At 49.0% G+C, this 20,050-nt stretch overlaps 5 protein-coding genes across 5 annotated transcripts; 3 read left to right on the top strand and 2 right to left on the bottom strand.

Annotated features, from left to right (window-relative positions):
• The first annotated feature begins 788 nt into the window (after nucleotides 1-788).
• TOP2 (DNA topoisomerase 2) lies at nucleotides 789-6,359 on the top strand. Its single transcript, XM_059464110.1, has 2 exons — nucleotides 789-1,047; nucleotides 1,130-6,359. The coding sequence occupies exons 1-2, from the start codon at nucleotides 976-978 to the stop codon at nucleotides 6,053-6,055; spliced, it is 4,998 nt and encodes a 1,665-aa protein (XP_059319270.1). The 5' UTR covers nucleotides 789-975; the 3' UTR covers nucleotides 6,056-6,359.
• VE01_09940 (uncharacterized protein) lies at nucleotides 6,356-11,071 on the bottom strand. The gene has a single exon (XM_018279347.2). The coding sequence runs from the start codon at nucleotides 10,501-10,503 to the stop codon at nucleotides 6,709-6,711; it is 3,795 nt and encodes a 1,264-aa protein (XP_018125732.1). The 5' UTR covers nucleotides 10,504-11,071; the 3' UTR covers nucleotides 6,356-6,708.
• Nucleotides 11,072-12,425, bottom strand: VE01_09941 (uncharacterized protein). Its single transcript, XM_018279348.2, has 2 exons — nucleotides 12,173-12,425; nucleotides 11,072-12,119 (listed from the first exon to the last, which is right to left on the bottom strand). Exons 1-2 carry the CDS (start codon nucleotides 12,194-12,196, stop codon nucleotides 11,244-11,246), a joined length of 900 nt encoding a protein of 299 aa, XP_018125716.1. The 5' UTR covers nucleotides 12,197-12,425; the 3' UTR covers nucleotides 11,072-11,243.
• On the top strand, nucleotides 12,407-16,669 carry VE01_09942 (uncharacterized protein). The gene has a single exon (XM_018279349.2). It carries the CDS (start codon nucleotides 12,721-12,723, stop codon nucleotides 16,606-16,608), a length of 3,888 nt encoding a protein of 1,295 aa, XP_018125715.1. The 5' UTR covers nucleotides 12,407-12,720; the 3' UTR covers nucleotides 16,609-16,669.
• A 708-nt stretch (nucleotides 16,670-17,377) lies between these two features.
• On the top strand, nucleotides 17,378-19,825 carry VE01_09943 (uncharacterized protein; the record flags this gene model as incomplete). Its single annotated transcript, XM_018279350.1, has 3 exons — nucleotides 17,378-19,521; nucleotides 19,574-19,668; nucleotides 19,719-19,825. The coding sequence occupies 3 exons, from the start codon at nucleotides 17,378-17,380 to the stop codon at nucleotides 19,823-19,825; spliced, it is 2,346 nt and encodes a 781-aa protein (XP_018125714.1).
• Nucleotides 19,826-20,050: the final 225 nt, after the last annotated feature.

Genomic DNA, 20,050 nt, shown 5'->3' on the forward strand with positions numbered 1-20,050 from the left:
GAAGAAAACCCCCCCCCAAATCGTGGTATAGCCCCACAGTTACCGTCCCATTCCCATCAAGGACTCATTTGTGTTTCATATCATCACTTCTATTGCACAATGAATCCCTCTCCGCTTTTCATTCTTCATTTCCGCAGGATCTGCAAATATACCACCGTATCAGGCTTGTTTGAGCTTCTAGTACGACCTCAAGAGCTCTTTTGGCTTTCCGGGGTTTTCCACGTTCAGTAACACTGACACGAGCCTCAATACGGCAAGATATAGGTCAACCTTGCCGTCAATAATTCGGAGTTGCGAAGAGGTATAGCAACACAAAATCACCAAAAGACTGTCAGGGGTGACGAAACGTGCGGGAAGCCATTGTAACAGGCGGCTTTCGCTGCGGCTGGGATTGTATCATGAGCAATCAAGGAGCCTCAAAATAGTACAACCATGCCAAAACGTCTGTGTTAGTTACACACATCATCTCCACGCTGAAGCTGTCATCTCCAGTCATCTTCAGCTTGTATTCAATTGTCAGGATGTCCAAACTGCTTCTGCCTCAGAATTGTCAGGAAAATCAAATCTAAAGTCTGATTCCCATGCCATGATTCATAGTCCCAGGCGTACTATTGGGGCTAATACTGAGCTGGTCGTGGAGTTGATATCCTAAGTAAACAAACGACCAAGAGTACGCGAAGCCGCTTTTATGTCACGTGACAGGGTCAAAGCTCGTGCCTGATGGTGGCCTGCAACACCACGACGCGGTTTCCTCGCCAGAATCCCGAGCTTTGTTTACACAAGAGGACCCCGAATCCAAGGACAACAAATAACGCACATTATTGTCAATGACAGCACGCCAACCCCTCCATATACTCTTCGCCTAAGCATCTTCTCAACGGCAGCAGGATAGGCAAGCTCTATTCGAATTCAGTGCTTGCCGCACTCCTCTTACTACCATCTGCTGCCTCGAGTTTTTCCGCCACATAGTTCGCCATGGACGACTCCGTGATGGATGACTACGATGACTACGGCGATTCCGATAACTTCTCCCCGGTACCTGTCGTTGTGAGTGCTCTAATTGATGCGCCCATGCCTGTAGTTGGAGTGGTGCGAAATTTGGATGCGACAAGGCTAATTAAAACTGTAGAAAGCCAAACCGAAGCCCAAGGCTGCCCCCAAGAAAGCACCTGCAGCCAAAGCCGCCGCAAAGCCAAAGGCTGCCCCCAAAAAACTGTCTCAAACCACACTAAAGACCAAGTCTGTACCAAGCAAACGCCCCAAACCCGACAGCGACGACGATGAGGATGCACCAGAAGATGGCGAGGCTGCAATTGAAGATGACACAATGTTGTCAAATACCCCACCAAGCGCCAAGAAGCAGAAGAAGGCCCCGGTCGCGAAGAAGGCGGCGGGAAAACCTCTGGAAACGATCGAGAACGAAAGTATGAACTTAGACGGCCCTACAGAATCGAAGCCCAAGAGTGGCAACTCGACTGATCGCTATCAAAAACTCAGCCCTGTTCAGCACATCCTCACACGTCCCGATACATACATTGGCTCTGTCGAACGAACCGAACAGCAAATGTGGGTCTTCAATTCTCAGACAGAGCAAATGGAGAGTCGGAAGGTTGAGTACATTCCTGGGCTATACAAGATATTCGATGAGATTCTTGTAAATGCAGCCGACAACAAGCAAAACGATGCAAACATGAAAGCCCTCAAGGTCACAGTGGATCGCGAAAAAGGAGAGATTAGTGTCGAAAACGATGGTCGAGGTATCCCCATCGAGATCCACGAGAAGGAGAAAATTTATATTCCAGAGATGATTTTCGGTCATCTTTTGACCTCATCCAATTATGATGACGAGCAATCGAAGACAACCGGAGGCCGCAACGGCTATGGTGCGAAGCTTTGCAATATTTTCAGCACATCGTTTACACTGGAAACTCAGGACAGCAAGAACGGGAAAAGATATAAGCAGGTTTGGACAGACAATATGTCCAATATGAGCAAAGCCAAAATCACGGCCAATAAGTCAGCAGACTTCACCAGAGTTACCTTCACTCCGGATTGGAAGAAGTTCCAGATGGATGGCATTGACGATGATTTTGAAGGCTTGGTCAAGCGACGCGTCTATGATCTTGCTGGCACAGTGAAAGGTGTATCTGTGTATCTCAATGGCACCAAAATCAAAATCAATTCTTTCAAGAAATACATTGAGATGTATGCCAAGGCCATCAATGCCCAGCGTGGCGTCCAAGATGCCGAAGTCAAAACAACCGTCATTGTCGACGACGACGACTCACATAAGCGATGGGAGATTGGATTTGCTGTTTCAGATGGCTCGTTCCAACAAGTTTCCTTCGTGAACTCTATCGCCACCACCACTGGAGGTACACACGTCAGCTATATTGCTGATCAGATTTGCCAAAGGCTCCTTGATCACGTCAAGAAGATCAACAAACAAGGAACAGCATTGAAAACCAACCAAATCCGAAACCATATTTTCCTCTTCGTCAATTGCCTGATTGTCAATCCTGCCTTCACTTCTCAGACCAAGGAGCAGCTGACAACCAAAGTAAGCCAATTCGGCAGCAAGTGCCAGGTCACGGAAGAGTTTCTGAAGAAGATCGTCAAGACCGATGCAGTTGCCAACATCATGCATTTTGCTCAGCAAAAAGCCGACCAGGTGTTGTCGAAGAGTGATGGCAACAGGCGTTCGCGTATGACCAACCCCAAACTTGTGGACGCCAACTTGGCAGGAACGAGACGTGGGCACGAGTGTACGTTGATCCTCACTGAAGGTGACTCTGCTAAGGCTCTCGCCGTTGCTGGCAGAGCCATCCTGGACCCTGACAGGATTGGGGTGTTCCCGCTTCGAGGAAAGATGCTCAATGTTCGAGATGCTTCTATTGATCAAATTTCGAAGAATGCTGAGATCCAGAATATCAAGCAGTTTCTTGGTCTCAAGCACAAGCAGGTCTACACCGATCCACAGTCGCAAGGCCTTCGGTATGGACATCTGATGATTATGGCCGATCAAGATCACGATGGTAGCCATATCAAGGGGTTATTGATCAACTTCCTACACGTGGCCTTTCCTAGCTTGTTGAAGCTGCCTAATTTCTTCCAAGAATTTATTACGCCTATCGTTAAAGTGTGGAAGGGACCCAACCCGAAAACCGCGATTTCCCGGACATTCTTCACCATGCCTCAATATGACGAATGGAGAGAGAGGCATAAGCACGAACGCAGTTGGAAGCACAAGTACTACAAGGGTCTGGGAACTAGTACCACTCAAGACGCCCAAGTTTACTTCACGAAACTCGACGAGCATCTGAAAGAGTTTGAGCCCATCAAGAGAGAAGAAGAGGATCTGTTTGATCTTGCATTCTCGAAGAAGCGGGCTGATCACCGAAAGCAGTGGTTAGGCAACTTCGTCCCTGGCACTTTCCTAGACCACTCGTCCAGCAAAATCTCATACGATGATTTCGTTAATCGCGAACTTATCCTTTTCAGTATGGCTGACAACATGCGATCTATTCCTTCGGTTATTGATGGTCTTAAGCCGGGTCAGCGAAAGGTCATCTATTCTGCATTCACTCGCAACATCACTTCGGATATGAAGGTTGTGGAGCTTGCTGGTTACTGTTCTGGACTGACGGCATACCAACACGGAGAACAGTCGCTTCAGGGTACTATCATTGGTCTCGCCCAAGACTTTGTGGGATCCAACAATGTCAACTGCCTAGAGCCCAGTGGAAATTTCGGTTCTCGATTGGCTGGTGGAAGTGATGCTGCGAGCCCACGTTATATCTATACTCGATTGTCGCCGTTCGCGAGGCGCGTCTTCTCCCCCCTTGATGAGGCAAATCTCGAATACAATACGGATGATGATCGCCGTATTGAGCCAAAGGTGTACTGCCCCATTGTACCCATGGTTCTTATCAACGGTGCGGAGGGTATTGGTACCGGTTGGAGTACGTCTATTCCCAACTATCACCCAGAAGACATTGTCACGAACTTGAAACGTCGCATGGGACGCCTCGATAGCTCTGAGGAACAGCCGTTTGAGCCAATGATGCCGTGGTTCCGTGGCTGGAAAGGTGTCGTGGAAGAGGCAGGCCCAGACCGTTTCCGGGCCGATGGAAGAATCAGCGAAGGCCCCGGAGACAACGAAGTTGAGATTACTGAGCTGCCTATTCGTGTCTGGACCGACGATTTCAAAGGCAAGCTTGAGGAAGTCATCAAGGGCGAAAAGGTCACGTCATTCATCAAGGATTACAAAGAATTCAACGACCATGACAATGTCCACTTCGTTGTTCAAATGGAAGCTTCTCAGATGAAGGCCGCTCTTACTGAAGGCTTAGAAGAGAAATTCAAGCTGCAGAAGACAATTGCGACGTCCAACTTAGTTGCTTTCGATCTTGAGGGCCGCATCCGCAAATACACCAAGGTTGAGGAGATTCTTGAAGAGTTTTACGTCCACCGACTTGCAATGTACACAAAGAGAAAGCAGCATTGGCTAGATGTCTTTGGAAAGGAGTATCGTAAGCTGAGCAACCAAGCTAGGTTTGTTCTGGATATAATCGACAACAAGCTTGTTGTTTCCAAGAAAACCAAGCCAAAGCTTGTCGCTGAGCTCCGTGCCAAGAAATACGAGCCATTTCCGAAAGTCAAAGACGCCAAAAAAGCAGGCGAGGCGGATGATGTTGTGGAGAACGACGAAGAAGTTCCAGATGACGAAGAGGGGGGTGCAAGAGACTACGACTATCTTCTTGGGCTTCCTATTTGGTCGCTTACGCAAGAGCGTGTTGATAAACTCAATCGACAGATGGTAGACAAGAAGGCAGAGCTCGATGATCTTGAAGCGTTGAGCGAAAAGGACCTTTGGTGCCGTGATCTTGATGCCTTCCTTGAGGTTTGGCATGCGGCCCTTGAGGAAGATACCCAGGTTAAGAAGAGCATTCGATCACTTGGCCGCCGAGCGTCAAAGAAGCTTGGTGTTGGCAAAGGTGGCAAGTTGTCGACCAAGATCAAGAAGGACGAGGAATATATGCCAACGAAAAAGGCTGCCAAACCAGCCAAGGCCAACCCTACCAAGGGAGTGGTCCAAGTTAAACCAACTGAGACAGCGAAGAAGCGTTTCGAAGACATGTTCTCTGCGAAACCAAAGAAACCGAAGACTCAAACCCTTGGATCAGATGGCGCCGAAGAGATGTCGGGCCTTTCAGACGACGATTTTGCCGCTGTTTCGGCTGCACCTGCGCCCGCTGCGTCCAGGAGCAAGAGGGCGGCTGCCGCGAAGCCAAAGAATTGGCTCGTAGAAGACGACGACGAGTCTGAAAGCGACGACGACAAGATGCTCGGGGATGTTGGAGCGATGGTCAAGGGTATTGGTGCTGAATCCGACACCGCAGCGAACAATGGCCGCCTGTCTCTCTTCGCAATGTCAAGGCCAGGCAGCAGTTCTGGCAAAGCTCCCTCAGCATCTTCCAAGTCCAAGCCAGCTGCTAAAAGCAAGGTTATTGACTTGTCTGATGACGATGAGACTAACTATGAGATGTTGGCCAAACCTTCACCGCAGAAAGCTCAGGCACCCCAGCCACTGGATCGAGACCTGGATAGCTTCCTGAGTAATGACGACAGTTTGCCTGTTTTAGTGAAAGCAGCAGCAACCAAGCCAGCCCCAAAAGCAAAAGCCGTCCCAGCGCCAAAGCCTAAAAAGGCTCCGGTCGTGAAGAAGGCACCTGTGAAGGCTGCGGAACCAGCGCCAAAGCCACCCGGATTGTCTCCGGCTGCCAAGGCTTATGCTGCCAAGCAAGCCAAAGTAAAGGTCACCTCCAAGGCTGCTGCCAAAGACGATTCGGAAGATGATTTGGCAATGAGCGATGCGGAGGATGTCGATGAAGATGTCACGGAAAGCCCTGTCAGACCTGCCGCAAGGGGTCGCCCTGCTCGTGCCGCGGTAGTGAAGGCAAAGTCTAAGAAGCCCGTATATGCGGACAGTGACGAAGAGGAAGAGGAGAGTGTAGTGGAAGAGGACAGTTATGATTTTGATGAGAGTGACTAAGTACTGTTCAATGTCTCGGCCTGCAATTCAATGAATGGCAGCGGTGTGGCGTGTGGAGTTTTGTTTGGGAAGGGGGGATACGGGCGGCTGGTGGATGGGATGGGATGCAATCGGATGACATTATCTTCAACTGGTTCACTTTGCTTTGGGAAGGTACTTATGGGAGGGATATTGCCTATGGTTATTGCTATTTGCTCATCGCCGTTGTATGGATCGGGATGCGCATGTTATGATTAGTTTTCGTTATTCGTGGCACCATGCTTCCTTACTTGGGATAATTATAAATATGACGCACATACACATCAATGTTTTGAAGTTTTATTATGAGCGTGCCATTTGGGAAGAAGTAATGTATGCCAATCAACCATATTCCTACCAACGAAAGCCCATGCAAAAACAGTTGCAACAATAAAGCGAAGTCGACCAGTTCCAAATCTCCTAGCTAGCTATACGCCGAATCTAACACATTATAGTGGTTTATTCATCCGTTTTGCCAACGCCTAGTAATGTCATTATCCCATCTACATCCCACCTTCCCATTTCCAAGCACCCATAAACTCCAAAATACAATAGACTCATCGATCGTAGAGGGTATCCGCAAAAAAAGTAAGCACACAACTAGCCGCCCAGAAGGAAATTATAGTCCCATTCCATCATTGCGCCTCACGAGGTATGAGGAGATCCACGTTCTCACGGTCAGAGAATCCATCGTCAAGCGCAGTTAGAGGGGAGGAGGTGTGTGAATGTGAATTAGAGTGCTCTGATGACGACTCGGTGGTGGTAGATCCGTTTGTGACGGGCAGGTCAGCGACTGCCTCGGGTCCGGTGTTGAGGTTGAGTGAATTGGAGAAGGCCGCATCGTCTTGGGCGAAGGCGGGGAATGTTTGGGGTTTAGGTTTCGAGATCATGAAGCCATTAGCCTTCGGTTTGTGCTCTACTGAAGGTTCTGGTGTCGCCTCGTGTGATTTATAGCTTTGGAGATCAACAAGGACCTGTGGATCGGCATATTGTAAGGGATAGGCGGCGGCCGGCTCGTGCTGTGCCAACTGTTGCTGTTTGCTGATGACTGGTAGCTCCACAGTTATCGATAGATAGGTATTGTGGGCATGTATGATGGTGTTCTCTTGAGGGAGGCCAGGCGGGGCGTCAAACAAAGGTGGTAGAATGCCTCTTTGAAACTGGACCGGTGGATCTTGTTGAGACGCGCCTGTGTCCATCTTATCTGCATTATGTTCTTTGGCAGCAGAGTAAGCAGAGGGTGAAAAGCGAAGTTTGATGTTTGTGCGGTTACTTGCTTCATTTTCCTTTGCAGGTGATGGCGATGCGGTTTCGTTGGCAGCAAGGCTTGCCCTCCTTTCTTTTTGGGACCTATGATACTCATTGCTATAGCATCTCCCGCACTTTTTCCCCTTGGTTCCATTGGCCTCGGTGTTGTACCATCTAGATGACACGACGTTCTCTTCGCACGATTGGCAGTAGTCTTCTCTCGGGGTATAGGATCGCATCCTCGGCGCCTCGGGTGTTTTACTCTTGCTAGAGTTGAGCAAAGTATCCCGGTTAGCGCTCAGAGTATCGTCGTGGGTGGCTTTAGTTTGGTCGAAAGTATCAACCACGGCTTGGGAACGATCTTTCTTATTAGCTCCCTTTTTGGGATTTTCTTTCGAATACTTTTTCCCGCAACCTGTGCACAAGGTGCCCGGACCATTCGGCCCCCTCCTGTCCACAAGAATGTCATCCCTGTTGCAAATGTCACATCTCTTTTTATGTAATTCTCCTTTCTCGATGCTAGGCAATAATGTGGCCGATGTTACAGCTTCCGTATTAGCTTCTTTTTCACGATTTGCTTTGGTCAATTTCTTCTGACAACTTGCGCACAAGGTATTCGGACCATCGGGTCCCCTTCTATCCACGGTGATGGTAGACCTCAGGCACTCGTGACATTTCCTTTTCTGTGACACTGCTTCCTCAGTGCCAGGGGACCTCGTGGAGTCGATTTCATTGCCCACATCAGCTTTCGTATGAGCCCTTGGACGCGTATGTCGGATAGCCTCGCCACCTAGTTCTACGATGGTGGTACAATGCTTGCAGACTAAGCAGTTGCTACGAACCTGATCATCATATTCACAGATGCCACCAGTAGACGACCCAACGCAGATCTCGGGACGCTTCGCCTCAACCGAGTCTGTTACTCCTGGAGAGTTATTCGCAGTCGCATCCGGTAGTAGCGCTGTACCCTCGAGTGATTTCGCTTTTGATGCTTTCGATTTTGGTGCTTTAACTGTAGGCTTTCTTTTGGGTTTTCCAGATGGGGTGCCATTTGGCGTGTAATCCGAACCTGCTACCATTGGAGAGTTATTCAACTGCTCGTGCGGCAGCAATGTTATCGCATCTAGCGTAGCACTCGGTGCATTCGCTTGGAGTGCCTCAATTTCTCTCTTCTTTCTTTTGGTTTTTGAAACCGGAGTGCCATTTGACGTATAATCCGAGTCTTCATCGTCTTTTAAACGGGTTCTCTTTGTATATTTCCTCCCTCCCGACAATGACGCAGGTGATAACATATTCACCGTGGTACAAGTTGTATGATGAAGGGTGCTGCCTTTGTGGCAGCGGATGCCGCACTTGAGCCCTTGCATGAGGCACGAGCATTTGGTGCTCAGCGAACATGCTTTCGAGCAGCCACATCGTGAAACCATGCCGGAAATCTCGTCGCATATCTTATCGAATTCGCCCAGTTGATTTTGTCGATAGCCGTGCTCTTCGGGCGCATCATGGACGGCTACCTTGATGAAGTCCAGAATAGCTTGGCTTTGTCTGGGGAGCGGCTCGTTTGTGCATATCTCATTCTTCATGAGATAATGCCAAACATTTAGTGTTTGTGGCAAGGTATTCTTGCGCCATGCCATGCCGCCAAGAAAGAAGCAGTTTGTCAATGTGATCGGTGCATGTATCGTCCCGGGAGGCTGTATCAACATGTCGCCTCGGGTAAGAGCAATAACAGGAATCTTGCCATCAGGTTTGGGCCTCCAGTTAATTCCTTCCTTTGAAAATGCCACTCGAGCTGCGTCCTCATCTTGAGCGTTCATGTGGTGCGTCGGGTAGACTGGCCAGTACTTGACAACATCTTCAGGTTCCTCGTCCGGGCTGTCAATGTTGCTTTCGAGAACGATGAAGGTATAGACTCCAGCATTATCGATATGCCAGGAAGAGCAAGCTCCCCTGTGTGCGAGGATTCGGAACTGAGTGCACTTTTGGATGTCACTGTGCGAAAACAACATCAGTGTGGTCTTCCCTACTCCACGGTCCTGTTCAGAAAGCGGAACTAAACGCTCATCCAGTGACCTGTATATCATGCTCTCGCACTCATCTATGGCTTCGAAGAGTAGCTGGTAATCTTTGGCAAGCCCTTCAGGCCAATGCCCCACGGTTTTGTCCGAAATATTCAAGAGGTTCATCGGCGGCGTTTCGAGGGATATAACATCACTGGTCTGTGAAGTGCGCCATTGTTGGATGGCATCTTGCAGAGGTATGTTTTCAGCGGCGCCATCATTACACTGCCGATTCAAGCGCTGAACATCAACCCATTTTTTGTTTGTCCGCTTTTCTTGCTCTCTCAGCCATGATTCCGTAGATTTCGCAGGCCGACGTCGGGAAAATTCCGGATCCCGAATTACCACGAGCTTGGGTGGGTTATTAGCCCGTGACCATGCTGCGTGCTCTGACTCCGTGAGCAGAAGGATGTCCGCCTCGTCATACGTGCAGCTGCATCTCCCGTGTATTGAAGTCTTGGAAGGATCCAGGCCGACTTGTGCTGATCCCACTCCACCAGCAGTCCATACACGAGCAGGCCTGCCATTATCAAACACATAGTGTGCCAGTTCCCCCAGCCGCGCGAGGTGTGAATCCGGATTCTGACGTATAACTTCATTGTACTCTCCAAACAATTTGTGTCGTCTTGGGTCGTTGAACAGCCGCGCCTGTTGTGTTTGGGCAGGGAACTCGCCGTTCAGAAATGACTGTTGTTGACGGCGTGGGGGGCTCGCTGCATCCTGAGGTGACTCCATTTTTATGTCAGGAAACTCTGTAGGTGCTTCATGTGCTCCCTTGGTTTGAAGGTAACCCATATATTCTTCCGGTTCTGCTTGGTTTTGCACAGGCGCGCATTCGGGTAGTTGAGAGGCGTCGAGTAGCTCCGTAGGTGTTTTATGGACTCCCTCGGTCTGAAGGCAACCCATATATTCTTCCGCTTCTGGTTGGTTTCTCGCATGAGTGAGGGGTTCCGTAGGTGTTTTATGTACTCCCTCACTCTGACGGAAACCCAGATGTTCTTCCATTTCTGCTTGGCTTCTTGCAGGAGCGCATTCGGGAAGTTGAGAGGAGTCGAGAGCTTGTGGTCTATCGGCTGAGGACATTTCCGCGGGTTTAGGAGTTTCTGCAAACATTTGCTCCATGGCGGATATACATCAGTCGGTATATCATCGAGGTGGACGATCAGACTCTCAAGGCGTTGATTTGAATGTGAATGTCGAGGTGAATCGTAGACCTCGGATGCTGCGAGGCTGTGAAGTTGACAGCTACTCGTCCTTTGGCAAATTTGATTATAGGTACATGGAATGATCGTATTATACAGACAACATATGTGTAGATTCGTGCTTCTGGCACCGCTTTGTAGGTGAGATAATATACTCGCTGTTGGTGTTCTTTCGAGGTTTCGATCTCGCGAGGCTACCAGATCCCACCAGACTTATCGCGGAATAACACTAATATCCGGTCCGCTCCACACTTGTGCTTAGCGTCAACGTCATGTTTATTTAGCTCCACTCGCTGAAGACATCCCTTTCTTCAGCAAATCTGTCACAAATACTCGAATCCGAGAATTGATATTGCGATTGAGGCTGATAAAATCGGCATTTCAACTAATATATATGAATTTCAGCGCTATGTAGACTCACATATTTCTTGTCTGGGTTCATGACAAGAGCGAGCCAGTGGCCTTAACTCAGATGTAGCTACCAAATACGTGGTTTCATAGCTTGACAGCCTAGCCTCTCCTTTCATCCATCCCCAGTCAAGATGCAAAGGTCCCCCGCTGAAGATCACGCCCATAAAATGTCAAAACGCCTTCCTATGACTCAGGCTGCTAAGCACGCCACAACACAAACACCAGACACCCTGCTGTCCCAATACAAGCTCACTTCTTCAGTGCTGCAAACCGCGCCGCCAGTTCATCGATATCGGGAATGGTACCGCCCACGGGCCCTTTGCTCTTTAGGTCAGGCTTCTTCGTCACGTTTGCATCCGCCATCTTCTTTGTCGGCTTCAGGTCGAGGGTGCCTTTGACTCGCGGGTGTAGGTTGTCCGTGCTTGGGCTAGGTGGGTTAACCCTTAATGGGCTGCTTGGTCCGAAATCTCTCGGCGGGGTGGCCTTTGTCAACTCGTCCCTCTCTTCCTCCACCCTGCTGCGTGCCGGTATTGGTTCCTCCAGGGCTTTCTCTGCTTGGCCGCCACTCGAGGGGTCCTGGTCCTCATCACTGGCGTACTTTGGGGGGGTTCCAGGCTCCGCTTTCGGCCAGTCGACGCCATACGTGCTTGCTATTTCTTCCAGGTATCCGTTAACAAGAGCCTCAGATGGTGGCTCTATCCTCAGCTTCTTGACAACCTTCTCGGCCACCTTGTTGTCCGTGTTCTCCGCCGCGTCCAACGCAAACTCCTTCCCATATTTGTCTGCCAGTAGAGCCCGGACCACGTGTATCTCCTTGATGTCTATCTTCGGAGCTGCATACATGATGCTCTTGACTGCTTCTTCCAAGCCAGCGTCGCAAGTGGAGCTTTCCATCATCCCGACACGGGCAAGCAGTAGCTCGCAGTATAGTTCGAGTATCTCGTAGAGTTCGCAAGTGATGTCGGACCGAATGATGCCTTCGACGCGGATACGTGCGCTTTCGATTTTGCCGGCTTCTAATAATTGGGCCATGGAGCGTCGTGATTGTTTGGATACCGCTTCATCCTTTTGTTGGGCCATGCGAAGGCGCGCAATGGACAACTTCAGCTGCACCTTCAGCTTCGACTGTTCAGACGTCAGCATCGCACATCAGATCAAAAAAGTCGGGGATAGCAAACCATATAGGAATTAGTGGGAGCCATATCGAATAAAGTGTCGTTGCGCTATTCAGGAACAGTTGTCGCACAGAAATGAAGTGGTTGGATTCGCGGAAGCCTAGATTGTCGTCGTCACAGGTGGTGGGGTAACTTCGATAAGAGCGTAACGCGGGGCGAGGCGCGGTTCGCCGCTAAAATGCTGCAAGGGCGTTTTGTAAAGCAAGGGCCGCCGAGGCTAATTGAGTAACCAAACACCCATGTTATGACGACGCCGAGCAATTGTTTGAATTTTATTGTCCCAGACGTAGAACGAAATATTCGTCGATCGATGGCGCATTGACGCGCTGCAGTTGGAATGCCTGTTGCGACAGCTCAGTTCAACAGTGACCCAGCGACCCAGTACGGACGATGGCCACCACCCGGCTCGAGAACTCAACAACTCCTCCAGCTCTAGATACAGAGGGGACATTGAGCCTATCCGGTTTTGCAGCAAGAATATTCTCCATACGTTGAAACAGACACAACAAGATCTTTGAGCTACCTGCGTCCCGTGGCGCAAAGTGTTCAGGATGACTGCTCGCCCACACTCGCCCGAGGCCGCTCCACGAGGAAGCCCGAGGCCAAGTCAACGCTCAAACTCGAATAAGAACGAGGCAGAGCCCGATGAAGCTGTTGAAAAGAAGCCAACTACATTGGATAAAGTGGAGGAATGGTCCGCGAAACATGCGTCGGTGATATGGGCCAACCTGCAAACGGGCAATCTCTGGCAAAGAATGCTCAAAAACACCATCGCGTCAACAATTGCGATCATAATAGCACTGATACCGGCCGTTCTTAATGTCTATGGGAAAGCTACATATTTGGCTGTTGTTACCACCGTCTTTGGCCACCCAGGGAGGCGCTTCGGCATGATGGCTGAAGCATTGATCCTGACAATTCTTGGGACGCTTTTGGGGGCTGCCTGGTCAGTGTTGGGAGTATACCTATCATCTCTGGTATACCATTACAATGTACCGGCAGCTTTTACTATCAAGGGTGTTTTCCTCACACTAGCTGTCTTGTTTCATGGGTATCTGAGGTCTCATACTCCACGGCTGTTTTTGGGGGTACTTCTGATGCTCATCGTCGTTGTCGTCACTTTGACAAACCCTGCTAAGGCCGTTACTGTTGGATTAGTCACAGCTATCCTCTACCCAATTTTAACGGCAGTAGGGATCTTACTTATTGTCAATGTCGCTATTTTCCCAGAGTTCAGTAGTAGCTTTTTAGGAATTACGACCATCGAAACTCTGAGCCAGACAGTCAGCACTTTGAGAGACGCCAACAGCTACTTTGTCGCCATTCTCGACCCCAATAATGAGACGATTGGAAAACAAAACGAGAACAATTCCGATGGAGAAGCTGACAAGAACGAGCAGGAACAAGAAGAGCCCCCAAAAGAGTCTTTATTCCATAGGCTGGTTAAAGCAGTCAAGTCTCTACGTTCAAAGCCGTTAACGGAGGAACCATTTGACCCCGCCAAAAGAACTGAAGGGGAGCGTTCTGGAGAAGAACCCTCTACTCCAGAAGTTCCGAAACCTGTTGTTCCGTCGATTGTGGAGCTGAAATCATTGACTGATCAGAAAGCGAAACTGCGTGCTAAACTTGAGAGCTGCAAATCTGCACAGCAGGAATGCATGTTCGAATTAGCATTTGCCGTTCTGCCGCCGCGAGACTTGAAACCAATCAGCGATACGTCGATGAAGAAGCTCGTTGCGAACACAATATCCTTAATTGGTGCGTGCGAGAGCAAATACGCGTTACTTGGTGACATAGACGACGCTAAAGTTGCCAGTGATGAAGCTAAGGGTGCCAAAACTCCTACTGGAAGCATAAGTATGAGCAGACGGTCCTCATTTGATCAAGACTCTGAGACGGGCGGCGAATCAAGTCATGAGCAATTCAGTGACAAAGAAGAGTCACATATGCCTTGGAAGAAGAAGAAGAAGGAAAAGGCCCGGAGAAGTAAAAGCAAGGCTAGAAGGAGCAAAAGCAGAGCAAGGCTTAGGAGAGAGAAAGAAGACTTGGAAATGGTGAAGCCGCAGAAAGAGATAGAGTCCGCAGATGAGGAGCTCATGAGACGCCTCCTAAAACGAATTGAAGGCCCTCTCCATTCACTCCAAACAAACATCGACAAGAGCGTCGAAGTTATCACGTCTTGCCTAGCCTATTGTTATGATGTCAAAAAGCTCCCATCTGGTGCATTTCCCCCGAAGGGAATCAAATTGGAGGAATTAGACATCCACATTGACGCTATGAAAGCTTCCATAGTGGATTTCGACAAGAACGCCTCAGCCGCCCTCGAATCTGCTACAGCATATTACGAATCTCACAGCACGCATGTTGATGTGACGCCTAGGATGGAGATTTTCTTGATCTCGAGCTTCATACTCAATCTTCGGCAGGCGGCAACCAACATGCGCAAAATGTTGAAGCATTCACGGAAGTTGGTAGAGAAGAGGCAGGAGCGCCATGAAAAACGAAGATTGTGGGCTCCAAGGATTCACTGGCGAAAGTGGTTGACCACAGGTGGAGAACATGATAAGCTGTCCCTTCCTGAACAGGGCCGGAAAGACAAGCGCCAGGGAAAGGAAGACCAACAAGATGAAGATAAAGGGCCTCATGAGACACGAGCAAAGGTTAAGACTGGTGATCTTGAGACACAGGCAAAGGTTAAGACTGGTGATCTTGAGGCTGGTGCCCAAACGGCACCGTCACAGAAACCCCCCTCGCCGAAGGTGACCAAAAAAGTCAAACCCAAAGAGGAGGAAAAAAGCCGGTTTGCGCGTCTGCGGATCAAGCTCGCTGATTTTGTCGATGCGGTCGCGGCTTCGGATGATGTCGAATATGCAATAAAGCTCACTATTGCAGTCCTTCTGGTGACATGGCCCGCTTTCGTTGGGAAGTGGAATACGTGGTACTACCTAAATCGTGGTTTATGGGCAGCTCTTCAGCTAGTCTTGATCACGGAAGTCGTGATTGGTGCCAGTGTTTGGGTCTTTCTACTCAGAGTTGTAGGGACAACTATCGGCTGTTGCTGGGGCTTGGCCGCATTTGAAGCCTCCGGAGGAAACCGTGTGATTACTGTTGTTATGTTGGTTATAGGGATTGTTCCATCAACATATGTCCAGCTAGGAACCACGTACATCAAAGCTGGTATGGTGTGCATCATATCGATGTGCATCGTCGCTCTGGCAACTGTCGACAACACTTTGTCGGGAGGCGCTGTGGACAACTTTCTGAAGCGGCTTATTGCGTTCCTGATCGGTGGAACCGTTGCTATATTCATCGAATTCGCTGTATTGCCCGTTCGAGCTAGGGATAGACTCGTCGAGTCCCTTGCTGCAGCAATTCAGAAGATTTCCGAGATGGAAGCATGCCTGGCGTATGGCGTAGAGAGCGGAAAGAACACGGATGCGCGATCTCCAGAAGTTATAGAGAGGTTTGAGGTCGCTATGGGTAAAGCCGAGGACGCACTTGGAGCAGCTGCGGCTTTTCTTCCATTCTGCGACCAGGAACCTCGGCTGAAGGGTTCTTTTGCTGGGCTTAGCCTAGTTTACCAGGAAGTTCTCTACGTCCTTCATCGCATCATAGAAAGGATGGACAACATACTCCAGCTACGAAATGAGTATGGCTCCGGCGTTCTTGAAGAGCTTAACGAAGAGGTTTACGCCTATCGAAGGAACCTAGCTGGCAGCATAACTTTGATTCTATTCGCCGTTCATGAAGCGCTTACAACCAAACTTCCACTTCCTCAGTTTCTGCCTTCTGCACGACTGGCACACCTTCGGGTTGTAAACCGAGTACGAGAGCTTGTATTGGAGAATGAACCTGCAATCCTTGGCAAAGACAATATGGAGCGATCGAAGATGGAGAAGCTCATGGTTCGCCGGATGTTGCGCCAGAAGTTTCTGTCTTGGAATGCGGCATCAGCTGGACAGATCGAGGTTATCGAGTATTTAGAGGAGCTGGTGGATCTTACTAAGCTCTTGGTTGGTGCAAATGAGTTCCGGAGCGGGCTCTTGACCAGACCATCGTACAACGACTACATCAAGAAAATCAAAGAAAGGGGAGAAGCCGAAGAGCGTGAAACACTAATTGAGGAAGAAAAACGTGGTCGGCAAGACACCGAACCTAGCCAACCTCTTCAAAGACGCCGAAGCGAGCAATCCCAGGAAGCGGAGATGGCGGATAAAGTGGCTGAGAAATTGGAGCCCGGGGTGAGGAAGAGAAGGAACACTAGGCTGGGCAGCATCGTCGGTACTGAGGGTGGCGAGCAGATTAGCGCGAAGTTGGCGAATGCAGAGTTGCCGATGTCATTGCGGAGGGTTCGATCCAAGAGGATTGAGGAGAGGGAGTTAGAGAGGATACGCAGCAAGCAGAGTATTGAGGAGGAAGAGAGTAAGAAGGGGAAGTAATTCTAGCGTATGTAGTATATATCGATAGCGATTTAGCCCTAAAACCAGCTCATTGTCACAGAATCGTTGAACTAATCGAGTGATCATCTAATTGATCCGTTTGATTTCGAAGTGAAGTCAATGTGCCTAGGCGCTTTGCATGTTCTGCCGGCCAATTATGATGTGCTTGGGGTTCTAGAAGCACTTGAGGCTATACAGTATTATTTGTATTATTTTGAACATTTGTCGCTGATATTTTTTTTGTAGTTTCCTATTAAACTCTTATTTCCGGAGAAAAGGAGGGAGTTGGTTTAATTATGTGTTTTGATTAGGACATTTGTGTGGTTCTTAAGTGTTGTCTCTGTCTGTTTGTTCTAATGAGCATAAGTGAGACTTGGGTTAGATATCCCCACAACATGGGAGCCCATTTGACAGAGAATGACAAGCACAACAAATCCTACGACGTCGTCCTTAAACCATGATGTGGTAACTTTCTATTACACTTGTGAACTTTTATTGCAACAGCAGTCTACCTTTGTGTGTTGGGTGCAGCCGTGGGTTGTAAGTTGGCGACTTCCGTTTCAAGAACTGAGACCAACAATCAGCAGCCTTTGTTCTGGTCCAAATCCACCTACCTTCAACAACAAACCCAACCACCTTTTACAATTCACTTTCTACTACTTATTTCTCTTGATCCGTCACCTTATATCTCTCAACTTTATCTAATTGTTGTTTCTATACTGGACCTCACGCACGCATTTTCGACATCAGTCGGAACAATCGAAGCAAGATGGACGCCGTTACACCAGTCCGGACACGGGCCTCGATACCGTCCAGTTCTTTAAGCAAAAGCGAGGAGGAAATAGTAAAGAAGTTGCATTCCAATCCAGAGCGCCTTTCATCTGGTGAGCTGGCAAAGACACTGCTGAGCACCTTCAACAAGAACTTGGGGAAGTTCTCGTTTGCAAGAACGTTTCAAGCATATTTGAAATGGCTCGAGGCCCAACGCCGTGCACCACAAACGACAATCAACTATAACTGGAAGAATGTCGTCATGCAATGGGCTCAGAGTTTGAAGGCCAGAGATGTTAGGCTCAAAGATCTGGTTCTCGAGGTTGAGCATTGGAAAAGGACCCATGGACCGTTTCAAGACTCAAAAACCGAGGTGAATCCAAGATACCCACCAACCATAGAAGAGTTGGAGACTGCATACAATATGGATTTGAGACCTCATAGCGCCAGAAGCCCTCCATCTGTCCCTCCAATGAGAAAGGGGGATCGCCATCTGCCTGTGGAACCTAGACGTGGCCACAGAGGACCAGAACCCAACACGCACGAGGCCATCAAGTCTCCAGCGAAGCACTATTTGTCCTCGCCTAACAATTCGTCAGTCCTTGCAAGCGCACCGGGTGGCACAATTGGTCTGTTTGTTATGAATGTTGGGAACTACTCAAACAATGAAGTGGTCGAAATCTTCCATCCTGATACCCGACATACTGTCACACGACTGGAAGCGTGGTTGACAAACAGAACTGTGCATTTTCGAACAATTGAAGACAGGGACCGGGCTTATGACCTTCTTCCAGATGACTTGAAGGACCGGAAAGAGAAAGACCTTACACGCCCACTTGTTAAGATATACGCGGGCAGAGGAACCAAGCAATGGTCAGACACCAGCAGCGGACATGCAGCCAGCCCTGAGAAAACATTGAGGCGGCTTGGTGGCAATAAATATGAACCCGAGGAAGTTGGTCTTTACTTTATAAACACCGGGAGATATTCGAGGAAAGATGTGGAAAGGCTCTTCAGGGAGAGAGATATTTCAAACATTGTCGGCGTCGAACGGTTGAGTAAATCCGACGTGGTTGTGTGGTTCCCATCCACCTATCTCCGGGACAAGGCTTTGGAACACCTGCCCTCCTACTTGAAAGATGACAATGAAACATCACGCAAAACTTCACTCTTCGTGGTGCTTTTCAACCCAAGGGTGCATGGCAAGCATCCAGCAAGTCGCCTTCGGGAGAGGCAAATCAACGTGCCTGACAAATTCTACAACAGAGGAGCTGATAAGAACGAAAGCCGAGTTGAAACCTCCGTTGCAACTAAACACGGTCGTATTTCACGTTGGGGGCATATTCGCGATGAAAACGATGGGTATCGACTCCCAGATAGAACGCTCGGCGATGATGGACGCCTCTCAAGATACGAATCTACCAACAACTCGAGCCCTGAGTTCAGCCGCCATAAGGAAACATCATTCAATAAGCCAAAAATCCCAGCCTTTTCTCCAATTCGACACAATGAAGAGAGAAAAAACGGATATTTGAATGATGAGGAACGTATGACGTGGGAACAGGACCAAGGGGATGTTTTCGCTGGGATGTGGTTGGAAAAGCTCACTGGGGAGATTATGGAGCAAAGAAGCAAACTAGAGAACCCAACCCACTACAATGCTTACAGCGAAGAAGAGCCAGTCGAAAAAGAGGCGTTACGACATGCAGCTCAACTTGTCAACGAGATTGGCAATGCCAGGGCTGGATTGAAGCGATCCAGAAGTCCAGACCCCATCGATTATAGAGAGGACATGGTCGTTTATTCTAAACGCACCAAGCTCGAAAATGACTCTTCCGGCCATATTGACGGTTTTGAGGGAGATCTATCTGATGGCGATGCCCTTGGTTTGAGTACGCTTGGTCTCGGCAGAGTGAAGCGCCTCAATGCACTTCACATGTGGGATCTTCTTGACAATTCCAAGCGCCTGGAAGAACATGCCCAAAGTGAGACGAGCAATTCAAATGAAAACAGTGCAATGGTGGAGGAGGCCTCGGATGGAGACAGTGATGGCGAGGACGAGGAGGCAGAATTCGACGACGACGAGGCAGAATTCGAGGACAGGAAGGAAGAATCCGATGTCCAACGGCCTAACAATGAGTTGTACGTTGGCTATATCTCATTTCGAACCTGCATGCTAATTCACTCATTGCAGAGAAACTATCTCAAGCCCAGACGACGGTTGGTGCTCATCCCGAGATTACTGGGCTGGATCTTCGGATGGCTCTAATTCTTCCGAGCTTGAGGAAGGTAAGTTACAAAATCCTCGACACTTTTCAATCAGAATCTCATGTCTTTAGGTGCCAGTGCCCAAGTGGATCTACCAGGCGCTGTGGAAATGAGCGACACCGATGTCAAGTCAGACCCTGAGATGGCATACAGTAGCCCGGAGACACCATCAGAGTAAGGTGGTGGGATGGATGATAGTTGGTGCTTATCACACTATATTGGCGGTCAATTTTAGGTTGTTCTGGCAGGTGGGTCGCAGTTGCTAGTTAGTCTCTGAAGACTCCCAGATTGCGGTCAGTTCATGTCCTCTTTATTCTCAGTTTTAGGCAGTCTCGCGGAGTCATGGAATTACATAATTGCTATATCTACAATCCACACGATTTCGGGGTGTTTGATGCCGTCT

This window comes from Pseudogymnoascus verrucosus (genome assembly GCF_001662655.1).
Source record: "Pseudogymnoascus verrucosus strain UAMH 10579 unplaced genomic scaffold scaffold_71, whole genome shotgun sequence".
NCBI classification, from domain to species: Eukaryota; Fungi; Ascomycota; class Leotiomycetes; order Thelebolales; family Thelebolaceae; genus Pseudogymnoascus; species Pseudogymnoascus verrucosus.